The 21,116-nt window shown below is 40.6% G+C and overlaps 1 protein-coding gene across 1 annotated transcript in view; it reads left to right on the top strand.

The window, feature by feature from the left end:
* LOC125454399 (potassium voltage-gated channel subfamily H member 7-like) overlaps positions 1-21,116 on the top strand; it is a 462,102-nt gene that overhangs the window by 297,071 nt on the left and 143,915 nt on the right. Inside the window, exon 7 of the mRNA XM_059647318.1 lies at positions 6,709-6,923. Within this exon, the coding sequence (XP_059503301.1) occupies positions 6,709-6,923 (215 nt within the window). The remainder of the gene's footprint in view (positions 1-6,708; positions 6,924-21,116) is intronic.

The raw sequence follows: 21,116 nt of genomic DNA, 5'->3' as shown, positions 1-21,116 counted from the left end.
CATCTAATAATTACTACATCTAACAATACCAAAATGTACCTCATCTCTCCCAGAGGGCACCCTACCTCTCCCCCATTATAGGTGCCCTGAGACTAGAGACAAAACAGTATTTTACCTCTAGAAAAGTTTATCCTACCTACCCAAGCAACCAAGCAAAGTTTACACATCCTCTTATCAAGTCTAAACTATACATGTGTTTTATACTCTTAACTGCCAGAATTCAGGCATGACTGAAGTCAGCTGTCTTAGTGATCACAGATTTGCAATTTTGAAGCTGCCCCATTTCTTCCAAGCCTCACAAAATTGTAGGTGCCATGCTTAGAGTGGGGACTTGTAGCTCAGAAGACATTCTTGCCATGACTAAGAGGCTGTCCATTGCAGTAACAATTCTGGCCTTTTTATCCTATTTCTTATTTCAGGCTCCCCCTCCTTCCTTATGTCTTCTTCCCACTCTGTTCTTCAAAACTGGGGCAATGCTTTCGTAAAGAACCACAGTTTTAACTTTGAAATGAAGAAGTTGTGTTAGTGTATTTCAAGTGAACACTAACATGTGGAAACTAGCACTATAATCACAAAAAGAGTGGAACATTGAAAGGTGAAATCAGTTCCTGTTTGGAGAGGGGGTGATATTGTGCAGGAGCTTACATCTGTACAATCTGTAAAAGTCTGGAACTTTGGGAATTGAATTAGCCTATAAAATTGCTTAGCTCTATCATGTTTATGCCCATGGATTTCCAATGGAGAAAGAAGTACAATAGTTTGCTCAAGTAAGCAAAGCAGTTGTCATTTATGTGACATAGCTCTAAGTCGCTGACTGGCGTGCATTGGCAAAATCAGAAATTATCTTAAATCTAGTCAAAATTCCAGAGTGATGTCTGTGGCAACAGACATCTTTTTTTTGTGGAGAATCCTGGTGATTAATCTGCTTGGAACCTGTAACATAATTTAGTCATATTTCCCTAGGTAACTTTAAATTTCTGCAGTTTTTTAAATGAAATTTTTGTGCATTTACCTGTAGATTGTGGAATAGAACAACTGTCAGGTGAGTGAACAGAAACTTAAGCAGCACTTGATTTGATCTAATTAAAATTAGATTGCCAGGCCATCTTAACTATAAAATTCTGAAAACAAGTAATTAACACAAAGACTATTAAAATAGTTATAGGCTTTGCCACACTAGCTTGTGTCCAAACATGGAAATGGATTTGTGCAATCCATGTAACACAAGTATATCCCCAGTCATTAGCTGACTGATGAGACTCAGCATAAATTTGTAATCTTTAGATCAATATAACTAATTTAGCTGAATTTCTTGAGGAATCTAGCTGAATTTCTTTAAGGAAGTCACTTACATTGTTGTTCAGGGGATGTCTATTTTTTCTCCCCATTTTTTTTTTCAGATGATGTCCAATAATGTTTAAAAGACATTTGGATAAGTACATGAATAGGATATGGACCAGGAGCAGGAAGGTGGGACCAGTTTAGTTTGGGAATATGTTTGACATGGACTGGTTGAACAAAAGGGTCTGTTTCATTGCTGTATGACTATGATTCTAAGAGATTAGCAAGTATTTAGACACTTGGCTGTCTTAGATATATGTCGATAATTAATTGCGAGGTAGAAGACAACGTAAAGATAAAGTTAGTTTGCTGATTGGGATGTGAGAAGTGGTGTATTTTGTACCGGGCCTTCAGTTTTCACCAAAAACATTGATGATTTGGATGATGAAAAAGAGATATTGTAACAACCATGTAGTTATACTCATTAATCTATAGCAAATGAGTTCATTGTATTTCGAAACAAAATAAGGAATGGTTGAGAGACCACATGGCCTATTTTTGTTTCTGTCAATATACATAGGATTGCATGACATGGGTCTCAAAGAAACAAAACCAGATGGATCACCTGACATCATCATAGGCACAGGAAAAGCTATTGGCAAAAACAGCCCTGTTTATGCTGCAAAGTCCTCCTCACTAACATCTGGGAGCTAGCGTCAAAATTGAGAGCTGTCTCACATTCTAGTCAAGCAACAGCCTGACACAGTCATACTCACGGAATCATACCCTACAGACAATGTCCCAGACACCGCCATCACCATCCCTGGATACATCCTGTCCCACTGGCAGGACAGACCCAGCAGACGGGGCAGCACAGTGGTATACAGTCAGGAGGGAATTGCCCTGAGTGTCCTCAGCATTGACTCTGGACCCCATGAAGACTCGTAGCTTCAGGCTAAACATGGGCAGGTAAACCTCTGCCTGACTACCATGTACCGTCCTCCCTCAGTTGATGAATCCGTACTCCTCAATGTTGAACAACACTTAGAGGAAGAAGTGAGGATGGGAAGGGAATAAAATATACTGGGGTGGGGTATTTCAATGTCTACCTCCAACGGTTGCTCGACAGCAGTACTACTGATTGAGCTGGTTGAGTTCTAAAGGATATAACTGCTAGACTGGGTCTGTGGCAGGTGGTGAAGGAATGAACAAAGAGGGAAAAATACACTTGGCCTCATCCTTACCGATCCTCCAGCTGCAGATGGATCTGTCCATGACAGTATCGGTAAGAGTAACAACTGCACAGTTCTCGAGGAGATTAAGTCCTGCGCTCACATTGAGAATAACATCCATTCTGTTGTGTAGCACTATCACCGTGCTAAATGGGACAGATTTTGAACAGATCTACCAACTCAAGACTGGGCATCCATGAGGCGCTGTGGGCAATCAACAGCAGCAGAATTATACTCCAGCACAATCTGTAACCTCACGGCCCAACATATCCTCCACTCAACCATTACCGTCAAGCTGGGAGATCAACCCTGGTTCAATGGAGAGTGCGAAGGGCATACCAGGAGCAGCACCAGGCATACCATAAAAATGTTGTTCCACCTGGTGAAGGCACTGAACAGGTCTACTTGCATGCCAAGCAGCATACAGCAGCAAATGATAGACAAACATAAGCAATTCCACAACCAACAGATCAGATCTAAGCTCTGCAGTCCTGCCACATTCAACCATGAATGGTGGTGGACAATTAAACATCTCACTGGAGGAGGAGGTGCCACTAATGTCCCCATCCTCAATGACAGAAGACCCCAGCACATCAGTGCAAAAGTTAAGGCTGAAGATTTGTGGCAATCCAGAAATGCCAAGTGGATGACCCATCTCGACCTCCCCCTGTGGTCCCCAGCATTACAGATACCAGTCTTTAGCCAATTTTATTCACTCTATATGGTATCAAGAAATGAGAGAAACTGAACACTGCAAAGGCTACAGGCCTTGACAACATTTCAGCAAAACTGCTGTTTTGAAGTGGTCTTTTGTACAGACACAGGCAGGTTGCAAGGGAGCTGTCTGGTGATAGGATGGGTGGTGGGGAAAACATCTTGGTGAATGGAGGTGTCAGTCTACCTCCAACAGCATATATCAGTTGCCTGCATATCAACCTACGATGTTTATTCTACAAAATAATCATGCTGGAAACTGGAGGAAGCTAGTCTTCAGTCTATTTGCAGGGAGGCTGCTGTATATCAAGGGGGTCTGAAGCTGTCAGTCATTGGCAAAGGTTGAAACACAGCCCAGGAGCTTTACCACAGTCAATCAATCACTTAGGATGCTCAGGTATGAGGGGTATCTTTCCTGGTACAACCAGTGACCAGTTCTTGTAGTGCCAGCACCAGCAGTCAGGAGAATCGCATATTATCAGTCAGGGCATCTTCAAAGATAATAGTTAGGAATCTAGGTCAGTCCCAACTGGAGGTTGCTTGTTGAAATTGTTCACAGGTCTGGAAAGAATTCTGTCCTAGGTGTCCATCCATTGATCCTTCAGGAAAATTCAGTGAGGCACCAGCCAGAGCAGCAGTAGGAAAGATGGGACATCATGGCTTGATGGGGGAAGACAAAGGAATTGGTAGAGATAGAAATAAAGAAAGGCAGTAATGGGGAAATCTCAAGGTGATTGGATAGTGTGCAGAACAGCATCAGAGAGAACCAGGTATGCTACAAAGGGAGGATTATTAGCAATGATAACTGCTGCAGCATCCAAAGGAAGATGGTAAAGGTTCTCAGGATAATATGTTGGATCTTTATCTGATTTTCTGAATGGACTGTTCAGATAAAGGCTGAATATTGGCTGCCTTAAATTGAGAAATGTCACCTCAGGAATTCAAATTTAGCTGTACTGATCAAAAGTTAAAGTTAAGCTGGTCATGTGTTAACACCACTTTCATGTCTCTGACCTGAGCTGTAAATGTTATACGAGCTAACATTTATTAAATATGCTTATAATATCTATGACACTAACATTTATCATATTGACAGATAGCATGATCAAGGTATCTGAGATTGTCCATTATTCACTGCAGCTATGATTTGATCTAACACTGATTTTTGAACTGTCACTACCGTCTATTTTAAGTGATTTCCAGCATTTTGTTATGTACTTTTTCAATTGGCTTGAAAATAGAGGGAAATTATACAGTGGAGGCTTACTTGGCATCAACAAGGAAGTACAATGAAAAGAAGCAACTACCCTTTTTTAAGTTCTGTTATCTTCGATAAGAGGTCATATTTGCCTTTTTCAGGTGCCAAATAATGTTAGTTATGTTGCTAGTATTTTTAATAATACCTTTCCTAATGTGAGACAATGCTCAATATAATCAGAATTCTTTTCAATTCTCTTAAAGGTCAAGCAACAGGATTAATCTTACGTCAATTGTAACAAAGACAAACAATTTAACAATGTGGGCTTTATTTTTGCAAGGGTGTATCATAGTATGCCATGGCTCAGTGCCATTTTCCATTTAAAATATAGCGTATAGATTATTTTTTCAACAATAAGTTGACTAGAATATGCTGTGTTATGATGTACTTGACAGTGTGGTTATTAACAAAGACCTATATATTTATTTTTTATCACTGCAGAACCAAACCTATGTTACTGGCTATCATAGCCTTAGTGAACTTCTGGTACTTTCTCAGAATTTTGCCAAAGCTGTTAACTAATCTGGAACAATTTAATTGTGCAATTAAAAATAGAGATATTAAGAAAAATATAAGTGGTCTTGATTTTTTTACTGCAAATTCAGAGAAGTCTTTATTTAATTTAAGTGAGAGTTACCTTGTGCTTCAGAAGATTTTTGTCATGACCATATTTAATTTAGTACTAGAGATAATGGGAACTGCAGATGCTGGAGATTCCAAGATAATAAAATGTGAGGCTGGACGAACACAGCAGGCCAAGCAGCATCTCAGGAGCACAAAAGCTGACGTTTCGGGCCTAGATGAAGGGTCTAGGCCCGAAACGTCAGCTTTTGTGCTCCTGAGATGCTGCTTGGCCTGCTGTGTTCGTCCAGCCTCACATTTTATTATCTTTAATTTAGTACTCATGTTTTCCTGCACCTCGAAATACACAGGTTTGTCAAACTCCCTTGTTCATTATTTGATAATTATTGATTAAATGGTATTAAACTGCAGAATCTAATTGAGTTCTGAAGAAGGGCCACTCAACCAAAACATTAACTCTGACTTCTGTCTACAGATGCTGTCAGACCTGCTGAGCTTTTCCAGCAATTTCTATTTTTGCCTCTGATTTACAGCATGTGTAGTTCTTTTGGTTTTTATCTGCTGAATCTAATTATCAGGTAACCAATGTTATCAACAGTAACAGCCCAATACTGTAGAACTGTAAAAGCACACACATGCTGCACAAAGAGCTGAGTTAGCTCACCATTACGAGTTCTCAAACTCAGTTTAATCAGACAAAGATTTTTTTAAACCTGGTTTATATTGAATTTGTAAAGGCTCCTTGCAACATCCTTGTCAAGGAAACCAAAGACGGATTTAAAACAAAGTAACAGCATCTACAGAATACAAGGATGTGTATCATCAAATGGCACTATCATTTCAGTTAGCACAAATGGAAAAATGTCATGTGGTTTGTGTAAGTACGTTCCACAATATTGAAATAAACAGCATAAGTGTAATGGAAATAAGGATGTAAAGTTAATTTAGTCACAAAATGCTGCTCGATCTTAAGTGGTAACATAACTTCTTTCATGGATCATAGCTGATGGCCGGAAGTTAATTTTGTAAAGCATGTGTTTTGAAACACCGTTAACTCATACTGATGACTTGTAGAAACTTGTTAGATTGTAACATTTGTTTGGCCATTCAAAATATAGATGTATATTGAATGTGTGAAAATAATAAATGTTATTGAACTCTACAGTTCTCAACTCTAGCAGAAATACAGGTTCAACTGTTGTTCATCAATCAATGACCATTAACTGACTGTTTGTTGAGTATGTTATAATATTTTCATAGTTTTAGTTTTAGTAAATTCCAAATAATTTGAGTTGGGCATTTGTACTCACAAAAGCTTGCATGCAATATACCTAATTAATATTCTGCATTTGATATTATACGATGTACAATGGGAATTTCCATACTTCAAGCAGTTGTAAACAATCATTCAAGAATATTTGAACAGATTTATTTAGTTCATGTACTTTGAAAATGCATTCAACTGTAAAAACTGAAATTAGTAATTTATATATTTGTCATTATTATTAAATTGATGAAATGGCCCCCCTATGAGGATAATCAAAATGTTTAATTTACTATCATAATATAAAATGTGAATTTGTGTAAAGTGACAGGTGTACAGAATAAATCCTTACATATTTTACTGTGAATTTTCCTCAGGCCCTTTTAATCATATCAAGTCAAGTTTATTGGGTTCCACATCAGATTCTAATCTCAACAAGTATAACACAATTAGCAAGATTCCTCAAATCACCCTGAACTTTTCTGATATAAAAGCTGAAAAGAAGAGTTCATCACCACCTTCGTCAGAGAAGACCATCATTGCACCGAAAGTGAAGGAAAGGACACACAATGTGACAGAAAAAGTAACACAGGTAAGAGGTCTGGGCATAGGACAAAGTACAGTTAAAGAAAATTTACTCACACTTCTATAAAGAAGATTTTCAAATATAATTATTATTCTTAATAATAATGCAAATCCATTTACTGCATCTTTAAGTTCCAGTAAACATTGACTGTAATCACATAGATACCGTGAGCAGGAAATAAATCTAATGATTGCATCTATTCTGTCAGTGAATGAATAAATGAAATATGCTATGTTCAATTTGGAGAACAGAATGGATTTCAAAAACTTATGTACACTATGCTGTAAGTAAAGGGAATTACAGAAATGATTTTACTTAAACAGAATCTCCATTGTATCCCAGTATCAGTAATCAGCCTCAGAAAAGATAAAAGATAACCACTTTGTATCTATTTCAAATAGTCACCACTTTATTTCACATTTCTTTTTCTCCCTTTTGGATATTGTGCAAAGCACTATGTCCAGCTAAGGACACCCAGCTCTCTGACCCAGAGAAGGTTATAACTATTTATATAAAGTATGTGTGAGCTGTAACTCATTGCTGATGACTGATCCATTCATGTGCCAAACCCCCAACTTCAATGTACATTTGTAATCCAATTACAGCCGCACAACAATTAAAACACGCCTATGCAAAACTCCATGGATATGCACAAGCAGGTTCAGTGTATACAGAAAATTAGAAATAACCATCTCATAAAAAGGAGTCATTCATCACAGACAGAAAATGCCTGAGAACACAATATCACACAAATGTAATCTTAAAGGCTATTTCAGGAAAAAAATATCTTGTGTGGGATTGTAGTCATATATTTGCAGTGCATTCAATATTAAATGTATTTTTCTGCTGGTTGATCAGTAATATGAAAGATATGACACATTAATTATAAGCTGAAATTAAACAATCAATGTTTATGAAAGAATTGTTCATTAGAATTGTGCCTAGCCCATACACAATCTGTCATTCCTTAAATTGTATATTTTTTCTTAGAAATAATACCATAACGCCATAAGACCATAAGACATAGGAGTGGAAGTGAGGTCATTCAGCCCATCAAGTCCACTCTGCCATTTAAATCATGGCTGATGGGCATTTCAACACCACTTCCCTGCACTCTCCCCGTAGCCCTTGATTCCTTCTGGGATCAAGAATTTGTCGCCTGCCTTGAAGGCATCCAACGTCCCGGCCTCCACTGCACTCTGCGGCAATGAATTCCACAAGCCCACCACTCTCTAGCTGAAGAAATGTCATTTCATTTGAGTTTTAAATTTACCCCCACTAATTTTAAGGCTGTGCCCACCGGTCCTAGTCTCCCTGTCTAGCGGAAACAACTCCCCAGCGTCCACCCCTTCTAAACCATACATTTTCTTGTAAGTTTCTATTAGATCACCACTCAACCTTCTAAACTCTAATGAGTACAATCCCAGGATCCTTAGCTGTTCATCATACGTTAAACCTACCATTCCAGGGATCATCCGTGTGAATCTCCGCTGGACACACTCCAGGGCTAGTATGTCCTTCCTGAGGTGTGGAGCCCAAAATTGGACACAGTATTCTAAATGGGGCCTGACTAGAGCCTTATAAAGCCTCAGAAGCACATCACTGCTTTTATATTCCAACCCTCTTGAGATAAACAACAACATTACATTCGCTTTCTTAATTACGGACTCTACCTGCAAGTTAACCTCGAGGGAATCCTGGACCAACACTCCCAGATCCCTTTGCACTTCTGATTTGCGAATTTTCTCACCGTTTAGAAAATAGTCCATGCCTGTATTCTTTTTTCCAAAGTGCAAAACCTCACATTTACTCACATTGAATATTATCAGCCATTTCCTGGACCACTCTCCTAAGCTGTCTAAATCTTTCTGCAGCTTTCCCACCTCCTCAGTACTACCTGCCTGTCCACCTATCTTTGTATCATCGGCAAACTTCACCAGAATGCCCCCAGTCCCTTCATCCAGATCATTAATGTATAAGGTGAACAGCTGCGGCCCCAACACTGAACCCTGCGGGACACCACTCGTCACCGGTTGTCATTCCGAAAAAGAGCCTTTTATCCCAATTCTCTGCCTTCTGTCAGACAGCCAATCCTCAATCCAAGCCAGTAGCTCACCTCGAACATCATGGGCCCTCACCTTGCTCAGCAGCCTCCCCTGAGGCACTGTATCAAAGGCCTTTTGGAAGTCTAGATAGATAACATCTACTGGGTTTCCCTGGTCTAACATACTTGTTACCTCTTCAAAGAATTCTAACTGGTTTGTCAGGCACGACCTCCCCTTACTAAAACCATGCTGACTTGTTTTAATCTGACCCTGCACCTCCAGGAATTTAGAAATCTCATCCTTGACGATGGACTCTAGACTTTTACCAACTACTGAGGTTAGGCTAATCGGCCTATAATTTTCCATCTTTTGCCTTGATCCTTTCTTAAACCAGGGAGTTACAACAGCAATTATTCCAATCATCTGGGACTTTCCCTGACTCCAGTGACTTTTGAAAGATCACGACCAAAGCCTCTGCTATTTCCTCAGCCACCTCCCTCAGAACTCTAGGATGTAGCCCATCGGGGCCAGGAGATTTATCAATTTTTAGACCCTTTAGCTTTTCTAGCACTTTCTCTTTTGTAATGCCTACTGTACTCAACTCTGCCCCCGGCTCTCCCTAATTGTTGGCATACTACTCATGTCTTCCACTGTGAAGACTGACACAAAGTACTTATTAAGTTCTTCAGCTATTTCCTTATCTCCCATCACTAGCCTTCCAGCATCAATTTGGAGCGGCCCAATGTCTACTTTTGCCTCTTGTTTGTTTATGTATTGAAAGAAGCTTTTACTATCATTTCTAATATTGCTAGCTAGCCTACCTTCATATTTGATCTTCTCCTTCCTTATTGTTCTCTTTGTTATCCTCTGTTTGTTTTTGTAGCCTTCCCAATCTTCTGATTTCCCAGTGCTCTTGGCCACTTTATAGGCTGTCTCTAATACATAGCAATAATTCATATAAAGTTTTGAAGTGGACACAGGACCATGAGAGGGAGAACAGACCAAAATGATAACAAATTAAGCAAAATTAAGTGTACCTTTTGTAAAACACTAAATAGGTTGGAGATTGTCTAGACAGAAACAATTGTACTGACTATTATTTGCGAGGGTAATTAAATGCGAGCCCTCAAACCCAAGCAAAAGCCTCCACATTTGCTGAACTTTACGTAGTTAATGATTCTTAGTTTGTAGGGTGGACACTCTACAGTATGCAGTATTGTTAGCATTTCTTCATAAATACTGAGGAGATTTGCACTGAGGCTCCAGTGCTACGTAGGGATTGTTCTGAATCCTATTAGCAAGGACCACTTCATTGTGGCAATTCATAGCCTGCCCTTTGATAGGTGGAGTTGCCAGAAAGAAGTTATTTGTGACTTCCCATATTTCCCATTTACTGATCTAAAGCATGTCTGCTGGTAGATATTGCGCAGGGCTGTAACTCTGTGTGCGGCACGGTAGGCAGTAGATGGATTGTACAGACAGATACATGAGGGAGTGTTCTTTGTCAGCATAGGAAGCCAGAGAAGGTTCAGTAAAGATTCCAGTTATGTCACATTCAATTAAGTGGCAACAAGATGCATATGTGATGACATATATCAGATAGGTGCACAGTACTCTGTTGTAGAGCGTGATCCAGCAAATGCTGAGGTCTAGAGTTTGTGACAGCAACATCCAAATACATCAAAGAATTTGGTCAATAATCTAGTTCTACTTTTAACTTTACTGATGTTTTCTTTAGGTATTAGGAGCACACAGTAGTGATGCTAATAAGCAATATTGTTACTTGGGTTGGTCAAGCAAATGGCTGCTGTGTAATCTATTCAGCTATCTGAGTTCATCGCCATATTTTGCTAAGTGCATGGAACTGGGGTCATGCTTTAATCCCTGGCCATCCATGCAGATTTGCAGAATTTTTTTACAGTGGCTCAATGGAGGTAGAATACAACAGATATGGTTTTAGAAGGATTCAGTGTATAACACCAGACACTACAGTCTATTAGCATTGTAAGATATGGGTCAAGGTGCAGAGGATGAAGCTTGGGCAGCACAACAGATCTTATCAGCACAGGGAAACTTGTGAGGATGTGGTTGTGAGTGAGTCATTTCTACAATTTCCATGCTTGCACTAACACTATGGTAGTGTGTTGGTCAGTCCTCTCCATACATTTTGCCCTTATTCAAGGGTGGATTCTAGAACATCTGTTCTAAAGGAGCCTTCAACAGCTGTCCCAACCAAAGATGGAAGCACAGCTTTAGGATGAAGCCAGAGAGCCACAGCTGTGAGTGTAATAGCCCTAAGCCTGTCTTCGGGGTCTTTTGGAAGTTTTTTTTATGTTAGTGGTGATTGCCAAATCTTGTTACAATGTACTGTGACTCTTAGAGTAACTAGCTTGGTCAATATTAAGAATGGTCTCTACCTCCAGAAATTTGCATTGTCATTAAATAATCCACTATAGTCCTGCTTTTTATCAGTCCTAACAAAACTGACTCCATGCTGTAGCATATATGACTTGCTCTGCCAAATCATCCAAGACAGCCCATCTCCTCTTTAGAATGTTTCTAGCACCTGATTTAATAAAATTATAGGACTTCACTCTATGAATATTAACTGAAAATCAGATATGTCAATAAATTACCATCTCTTAAATGACCCAGATGCTACTTAAATGATGGAAGAGATAGTGGCTATTGTTATCATATTCACCATCTGAGACAGCACATTAGTAAAAGATTTACTGGCATTCAGAGAAAACTAAGCATAGTTCATTTTACGTATTGATATAGCGTAGTTCATTTTACATATTGATATAATCATCCTTTGTGCAATATTATTGTTGCACTCATGGGGAGAAAAGCACATTTTGCAAAAATTAATTTTTGCAATCTTTTTTAACCAAAACTGCATGATATGCAGGAAGGAACAATAATACCACACAGAAAACATTTTCAATGCTATTTGCACAAGGCTTGATAGAAAAAGTTCCATGCAAAGGAAAGTGATAAATTTGTAAACAGGGAGAAGTGCTTTGAGCACGGCGGTACTGGATTGCCCAATGCAGTGCTTATCTGTGTTTCCAGCACACAGCTCTGCTGACAAGCCAAGAGTGCTCATTTGTCGAGAAAGAACAAGGACTGGAACAAAGGTTCGCAATAAACAACTGCACCTCCCAGTTTGCGAACCATTTCAACTCCCCCTCCCATTCTTTAGATGACATGCCCATCATGGGCCTCCCGCAGTGCCACAATGATGCCACCCGAAGGTTGCAGGAACAGCAACTCATATTCCACTTGGGAACCCTGCAGCCCAATGGTATCAATGTGGACTTCACCAGCTTCAAAATCTCCCCGTCCCCCACTGCATCCCAAAACTAGCCCAGTTCGTCCCCTCCCCCCACGGCATCACACAACCAGCCCAGCTCATCCCCTCCCCCCACTGCATCCCAAAACCAGCCCAGCCTGTCTCTGCCTCCCTAGCCTGTTCTTCCTCTCACCCATCCCTTCCTCCCACCTCAAGCTGCACCTCCATTTCCTACCTACTAACCTCATCCCACCTCCTTGACCTGTCCGTCTTCCCTGGACTGACCTATCCCCTCCCTACCTCCCCACCTATACTCTCCTCTCCACCTATCTTCTTTTCTCTCCATCTTCGGTCCGCCTCCCCCTCTCTCCCTATTTATTCCAGAACCCTCACCCCATTCCCCTCTCTGATGAAGGGTCTATGCCCGAAACGTCAGTTTTTGTGCTCCTGAGATGTTGCTTGGCCTGCTGTGTTCATCCAGCTTCAAACTTTATTATCAAGGACTGGAACTGGATCAGTCATACTAAAGAAAGTATCTGTTTTGGAGGAGATGACTCTTCGACTTTTTCATTAACATACATCTGTAAATTGCGATGTTTAAAGTTCTGATGTCATCTTCTACCACAAAATATCCTTAAATTATGATTGCTCATACAATGGTTATCTTTTGAGAGTGACAAAGCATGACCTTTTTCCTTCTAACCACCTCTGTAATGAGCTGTAAGCCTTGCAATCTTAGCTATCTTGCAAATCATTGGTTGGTTTTGCGCTACACTTCTTACTTTACTCTTCTCTTGTTGTTTCTTCCTATGTTGAGGAAATGGTGCCTTTAGAGCACCTTGTTCTGGATGTGAGTTTGCTCGCTGAGCTGGAAGGTTAGTTTTCAGACGTTTCATCACTATTCTAGGTAACATCATCAGTGAGCCTCTGACGAAGCACCGGTGTTATGGCCCACTTTCTATTTATCTGGTTAGGTTTCATTGGGTTGATGATGTCATTTCCTGTGTTGATGATGTCATTTCCTGTTCTTTTTCTCAGGGGGTGGTAGATTGGCTCCAAATCAATGTGTTTGTTGATGGAGTTCCGGTTGGAATGCCATGCTTCTAGGAATTCTCGTCCGTGTCTCTGTTTGGCTTGTCCTAGGATGGATGTGTTGTCCCAGTCAAAGTGGTGTCCTTCCTCATTTGTATGTAAGAATACGAGTGATAGTGGGTCATGTCGTTTTGTGGCTAGTTGATGTTCATACAGATGAGGAAGGACACCACTTTGATTGGGACAACACATCCATCCTAGGACAAGCCAAACAGAGACACGCACGAGAATTCCTAGAAGCATGGCATTCCAACCGGAACTCCATCAACAAACACATTGATTTGGAGCCAATCTACCATCCCCTGAGAAAAAGAACAGGAAATGACATCATCAACACAGGAAATGACATCATCAACCCAAGGAAACCTAACCAGATAAATAGAAAGCGGGACATAACACCAGCGCTTCGTTGGAGGCTCACTGATGATGTTACCTAGAATGGTGACGAAACATCTGAAAACTAACCTTCCAGCTCAGCAAGCAAACTCACATCCGGAACCTCAACCTGAGCTACAAATCTTCTCAAAACTCGAGAGCACCTTGTGCCAAGTACTTTCCTTTGCTCTGCAACATTGCAGGGTATGGGAACTTCAGCAGTGAAACCTAAGAATTCACAATGTATTTGTGAATTTGATGAAAGGTTATGGGGTAAAAAAACCAAATCCACAGGAAAGATTACTTAAATGTAGAGATCAGCGAGTCATGTTCTTCCAAACATTTCTGAATGGTCTGCAAAACAATGAAAAATAAGCACAGAAAACACTGTTCTTTCATAAATACTGTAGCTTGATGTAACTGAGATTTTGAATACAGAGGTACAACAGTCTTTCCCTCTTGAATTTGACCCACAGGGATATAATAAAAGTCACCAGTTTCCATTCTGATAGATCATATTACTCCAAATCATTCATCTGCTCCCATTATTTAGGGCAGCACGGTGGCTCAGTGGTCAGCGCTGCTGCCTCACAGCACCAGGGACCTGGGTTTGATTCCACCCTTGGATGACTGTCTGTATGGAGTTTGCACATTCTCCCCGTGTCTGTGTGGGGTTTCCTCCAGGTGCTCCAGTTTCCTCTCACAGTCCAAAGATGTGCAGGTGAGGTGGATGGGCCATGCTAAATTGTCTGCAATATTCAGGGATGTGTGGATTGGGTGGGTTATAGTGGGATTCTCCCAGGGTTGGCATGGACTTGTTGGGCTGAAGGGCCTGTTTCCACACTGTAGGGATTTTATGATTGTTTTTCTTTCTGTGAAGTTGCAGTAGCATGAGCCCCCTTTTTGACCTGTTCATGTCTCTTTGAATAGTAAAATGGTGCACTAATCAAAATATGGTGATGAAATCACATAGCTGAATAAACTACACAGCAGCCATTTTCTTGACCAATCCAAGTAACAATATTGCTTTATTAGCATCTCTACTATGTGCTCCACATAGAACCTCACATATTTGTATAGGACTCCTGGGGGTAAATTTAATCGTCAGTCGTAAAGCAATGGTATTGGTAATTCATCTCATAGAAAGATGCCCAGAAAATTTAAGTAACATCATTTGTGCAAATTTCTCCTTTCCCAATGACAGTTTGCATCTGGCAACAGTTCAAGGGTTTCCAGCCACCCAACAGCAATTATATTCTCCAGTTAGATAAGTAACTAATCATTTTGAAGTATTCTCACTGACAGCAAACCAAGAATTAAAGGATTTCATTTTAATTTGTTTTTAGTTTTGCAGAAAACAAAATAAATCAATATGGTATACATTTGGAACAAGATAGAAAGTGATATATAAGCAACTTTTTAAAATCATAATGTTGCCATTTGGAATTCCACAATATCAAATTAGCTCTTTAGCTCCAGTTTAGCTCCAGAGTCTGTTTTGTGATAATTATAAGCAACATACTCTGTTAAAAACCCAGTTAAACGTCATTCAATAACTTTTTCAATGATTTTTACTGTAATACTAATCATCTAACAAAACAAGTACTACTAATTCAGCTATTGCAGTGAGTGGGAACACATAGTGAAACCTGTGAAAAAGTGGCAAGTCACTGGCAGCAATATTTAGATTTTTATGTTTAACGGCTCACGTGCACACCCTAGAAATTTCAGAGGGTTAATGGTGGTATAATCTCACAACTAATTTCACCACCATTAATACCCATAAGACCTAGGCCATTGTATTTATGTTTATCTGCTACACGAGAAGTATAATTGGATTTATAAATCATGAATGCAAAGAAAAACCCCCGGTCTCACAAGTAACAAACATTCATTCTCTATGATACATCATATAATACAGAATCAGGATATCATGACTGTGTTCTAGGCAATTTTTTTTCTTCATTCATTCATGGGTTAAGGGCATCGCTGGTTTGACAGCATTTATTGCCCATCTCTATTGCCCAGAGGGCAGTTAAGAGTCAACCACATTGCTATGGGCCTGGAGTCACATGTAGACTAGACCAGGTAAGGATGGCAGTTTCCTTCCCCGAAAGGACATTAGTGAATTGGATGGGTTTTTCCAACAATCATCATTAGATTATTAATTCCAGGTTTTATGGATTTCCAGTTCCATCATCTGCTGTGGAGGAATTTGAACCATGGCCCCCAGAATGCTATCTGGGTCTCTGGATTAACAGCCCAATGGTAATAATCAGAAGTAGAAGTCCAACAAGAATTAACATGCAGGAGAACATATCTCTGATCATAAATACCCTTAACAAAACAAACTATGAAGAACTGTGGATGCTGGAAATCAGAAACAAAACAGAAATTTCGAGAAAACCTCAGCTGCCCTAGCAGCATATTTGGAGAGTAAACAGAGTAAACGTTTCAGGACCAGTGATCCTTCTACAGAACAGAAGAAGAGCCACTGGGCCTGAAATGTTAATTCCATTCTTGTTTTTGTTCATAAACTTCCTTGCAATATATTATATATATATTTAATATATATATATAATATATATATGGCATCCTGATGGCTGTATGTGTTTCTTATGTGATGTCTTCAGCTCCAACTAAAGATTATGCCATTCTTGTTTGTGCCTCATTTCCACTGGAACATGAAAAATATATTTCCTCTGACAAACAATGTCAGTCATTTGATACAGTAATGAAGTGTGGACTTTTTTTTTCAGAAAGCACATTTACTCATTGACATATTTTCCAGCCAGAGAAATGCCTATTCAGTTCTTCCAGATTGTCTGTAAAACAGCCTGATGCAAATGGTATCAATGATAATAGGAACTGCAGATGCTGGAGAATCCGAGATAACAAGGTGTGGAGCTGGATGAACACAACAGGCCAAGAAGCTTTCCTGCTCCTAAGATGCTGCTTGGCCTGCTGTGTTCATCCAGCTCTATACCTTGTTATCTAGGATGCAAATGGCATAGCTTAGTCACAGTGGTTCGTGTGGAAATAAGTCAGTGAAGATGTATCTCCGTAGACATCCCAGGATGTTTATACATTGCTGCTTGGATTTGGCAGGAATGAGACATATTGTGAGTTGTCATTAAGCTTAAATATGTTGTGCTCTAATAAAATTTTTAACTATCTCATTGCTGTTGTGGGACTGTACAATGTGAAAATTGGCTCTCACTCGTAGCAGTGATTTATTTTCATGCTTTCCCAGGATAGAAAGAGGAGGGGGTGTAGCACTACTAATCAGAGAGGGTATCACAGCTACAGAAGCTTCCATTGTCGAGGAATACCTGCCTACCGAGTCAGTATGGGTGGAAATTAGGAACAGCAAGGGAGTAGTCACCTCGTTAGGGGTTTACTACAGGACCCCAATAGCAGCAGGGAGATTGAAGAAAGCATAAGTCGGCAGATTTTGGAAAAGTGTGGACGTAGTAGGGTTGTTGTAATGGGTGACTTTAACTTTCCCAATATTGATTGGAACCTCCTTCGAGCAGAAGATTTGAATGGAGCTGTTTTTGTAAGGTGTGTTCAGGAGGGTTTCCTAACTCAGTACGTTGATAGGCCGACGAGGGGAGAGGCCATTCTAGACTTGGTGCTCGGAAACAAGCCGGGGTAGGTATCAGATCTTGTGGTGGGAGAGCATTTTGGTGATGGTGACCATAACTGCCTCACATTCTACATAGCTATGGAGAAGGAGAGGATTAGGCAAAATGGGAGGATATTTAATTGGGGAAGAGGAAACTATGTTGCAATTAGACATGAGTTAGGAAGCATGGACTGGGAGCAATTGTTCCATGGTAAAGGCACTATAGACATGTGGAGACTGTTTAAGGAACAGTTGTTGCAAGTGATGAATAAATATGTCCCTCTGAGACAGGCAAGAAGGTGTAAGATAAAGGAACCTTGGATGATGAGAACGGTGGAGCTTCTCGTCAAAAGGAAGAAGGTAGCTTACATAAGGTGGAGGAAGCTAGGGTCAAGCTCAGCTCTAGAGGATTACAGGCAGGCGAGGAAGGAGCTCAAAAATGGTCTGAGGAGAGCCAGGAGGGGGCACGAGAAAGGCTTGGCAGAATGGATTAGGGAGAACACAAAGGCATTTTACGCTTATGTCAGGAATAAAAGAAGAAAAGAAAGAGTAGGGCCGATGAGGGATAGCATAAGGAACTTGTGTGTGGAGTCTGAGGAGGTAGGGGATGCCCTAAATGAGTATTTTGCTTCTGTCTTTACAAAAGAAACGAACTTTGTAGTGAATGAAACCTTTGAAGAGCAGGTGTGCATGCTGGAATGGATAGAGATAGAGGAAGCTGATGTGCTGAAAATTTTGTCAAACATTAAGATTGACAAGTCACCAGGCCCGAACCAGATTTGTCCTCGGCTGCTTTGGGAAACGAGAAATGCAATTGCTTTGCCACTTGCGAAGATCTTTGCATCCTCGCTCTCCACTTGAGTCGTACCTGAGGACTGGAGAGAGGCAAATGTAATTCCTCTCTTCAAGAAAGGAAATTGGGAAATCCCTGCCAATTACAGACCAGTAAGTCTCACGTCTGTTGTCTGCAAGGTGTTAGAAAGGATTCTGAGGGATAGGATTTATGACCATCTGGTAGAGCATGGCTTGATTAAATGCAGTCAACACGGCTTTGTGAGGAGCAGGTCATGCCTCACAAACCTTATCGAGTTCTTTGAGGATGTGACTAGAAACGTTGATGAGGGTCGAGCTGTGGATGTGGTGTATATGGACTTCAGTAAGGCATTTGATAAGGTTCCCCATGTTAGGCTCATTCGGAAGGTCAGGAGGAATGGGATACGGGGGAACTTAGCTGTCTGGATACAGAATTGGCTGGCCAACAGAAGACAGCGAGTGGTAGTAGAAGGAAAATATTCTACCTGGAAGTCAGTGGTGAGTAGTGTTCCACAGGGCTCTGTCCTTGGGCCTCTACTGTTTGTAATTTTTATTAATGACTTGGATGAGGGGATTGAAGGATGAGTCAGCAAGTTTGCAGACGACATGAAAGTTGGAGGTGTCGTTGACAGTATAGAGGGCTGTTGTAGGCTGCAGCGGGACATTGACAGGATGCAGAGATGGGCCAAGAGGTGGCAGATGGAGTTCAACCTGGATAAATGCGAAGTGATGCATTTTGGAAGGTCAAATTTGAAAGCTGAGTACAGGATTAAGGATAGGATTCTTGGCAGTGTGGAGGAACAGAGGGATCTTGGTGTGCAGATACATAGATCCCTTAAAATGGCCACCCAAGTGGACAGGGTTGTTAAGAAAGCATATGGTGTTTTGGCTTTCATTAGCAGGGGGATTGAGTTTAAGAGTCGTGAGATCTTTTTGCAGTTCTGTAAAACTTTGGTTAGACTGTACTTGGAATACTGCGTCCAGTTCTGCTCGCCCTATTATAGGAAAGATGTGGATGCTTTGGAGAGGGTTCAGAGGAGGTTTACCAGGATGCTGCCTGGACTGGAGGGCTTATCTTATGAAGAGAGGTTGACTGAGCTCGGACTTTTTTCATTGGAGAAAAGGAGGAGGAGAGGGCACCTAATTGAGGTATACAAGATAATGAGAGGCATAGATAGAGTTGATAGCCAGAGACTATTTCCCAAGGCAGAAATGGCTAGCACGAGGGGTCATAGTTTTAAGCTGGTTGGAGGAAAGTATAGAGGGGATGTCAGAGGCGGGTTCTTTACACAGAGAGTTGTGAGAGCATGGAATGCGTTGCCAGCAGCAGTTGTGGAAGCAAGGTCATCGGGGACATTTAAGAGATTGCTGGACATGCATATGGTCACAGAAATTTGAGTTTGCATACATGAGGATCAATGGTTGGCACAACATCGTGGGCTGAAGGGCCTGTTCTGTGCTGTACTGTTCTATGTTCCATGTTCTACGATATTGGCATTGTTGGTTAGATGAATATTTGTTGCCCATCCCTAACTGTTCTCAAAAAGATGGTGGTGAGCAGCTTTCTTTACACACTGTAGTCCATATGGTATTGACACACTACCAGTGTCATTAGGGGCTGAAGGTTCCGGGATGGTTATCCTCTGACAAATCAGGATGGTGCATGGCTTGAAGTTAAACCTGCATGTGGTAATGACCCTATTACATGTGCTGCTTTGTCCTTTTAGTTAATAGAGGTCATGACTTTAGAAGCTGCTATTGATGGAATCTTGGTGAGTTGCTGGAGTGTATATTGTAGATGGTAGACACTGTTGTCACTGTGCTTTGGTGCAATGCTGAAGATAGCATAAGGTTTGTCAATCAAGCAGATTGTTTTGTCCTGATTCCTGCATTTTGTTTGGGCTGCACTGATTCATAAATTAGACAGAATTCCATCACATTCCTTACACATACCTTGAAAATGATAAATAGGATTAAGTGTGACACTTGCCACAAACATCCAGACAATTGACTTGTTCTTTTACCCGTAGCATTTATGTGATGTGTCCAGTTCAGTTACTGGTAAGGGGTCATCACCCAGCTATGTACAATGGTGGGATTTAGTTATAGTAATGCCATTAAATGTCAAGAGGAGGTGATGGGATTTTCTATTGTTTAAGAGAACTTTGGCATGAATGTTATTTGCCACTTATTTACAAACGCTTTAATGATGTCTAAATCTTGCTGATCATTGTCAGAGACTGCTCCAATAATTGAGGAGTTGTGAGTAGTGCTAATCGTGGTGTAATGATCAGCAAATATCCCCTTTCTGACTTTACAGTGGAGGGAAGGTAATTGGTGAAGCTGTTGAAGATGGTTGGCCCTAGGATACTATAAGGAGGAATCTCTTCAGAAGTTGACCTCTAACAGCCAGAAATATCTTTCCATATGTTAGGTATAACATTAAACACTGGAGAATTTCCCCACGATTTCTATTAACTTCAGTTTTGTTGGCGATCCTTAAGTCACACTTTGCCAAATGCTGCCTTGATAACAAAGGCTGTTACTCTTCTCTACCTCTGGAGCTCAGCTGTTTTGACTGTGCCTAGAACAATGACATGATGAGGCCATGACACATCATGAATAGTCCACATGGAGCATTAAGGAATATTTATGTAAGTGCTCCATGACAACACATTTGATTATTACTTTCATCATGATTGATAATCAAAAGTAGACAGATGGGATTGTGGCCAGTTGATTTGACCTTATTTTTCAGGCCATGATGTACTTCAGCAATTTTCCACATTGCTCAGTAGATGCCTTGATGTGTCTGCAATGTGTCTGCTTGATTAGACCTGCAGCAGGATCTGCAGTACAACTCTTCAATGTTAATGCTGGAAGGTCATCACTGCTGCTAGAGCATCAAGTGCCTTCAACTGTTTCTTGATGTCATATCTCAAGGTCAT

The sequence above is a fragment of the Stegostoma tigrinum genome, chromosome 7, assembly GCF_030684315.1.
Source record: "Stegostoma tigrinum isolate sSteTig4 chromosome 7, sSteTig4.hap1, whole genome shotgun sequence".
In the NCBI taxonomy this organism is placed as follows: Eukaryota; Metazoa; Chordata; class Chondrichthyes; order Orectolobiformes; family Stegostomatidae; genus Stegostoma; species Stegostoma tigrinum.
The sequence above is the reverse complement of the archived record's forward strand: the minus strand, read 5'-3'. Positions and strand labels throughout refer to the sequence as shown.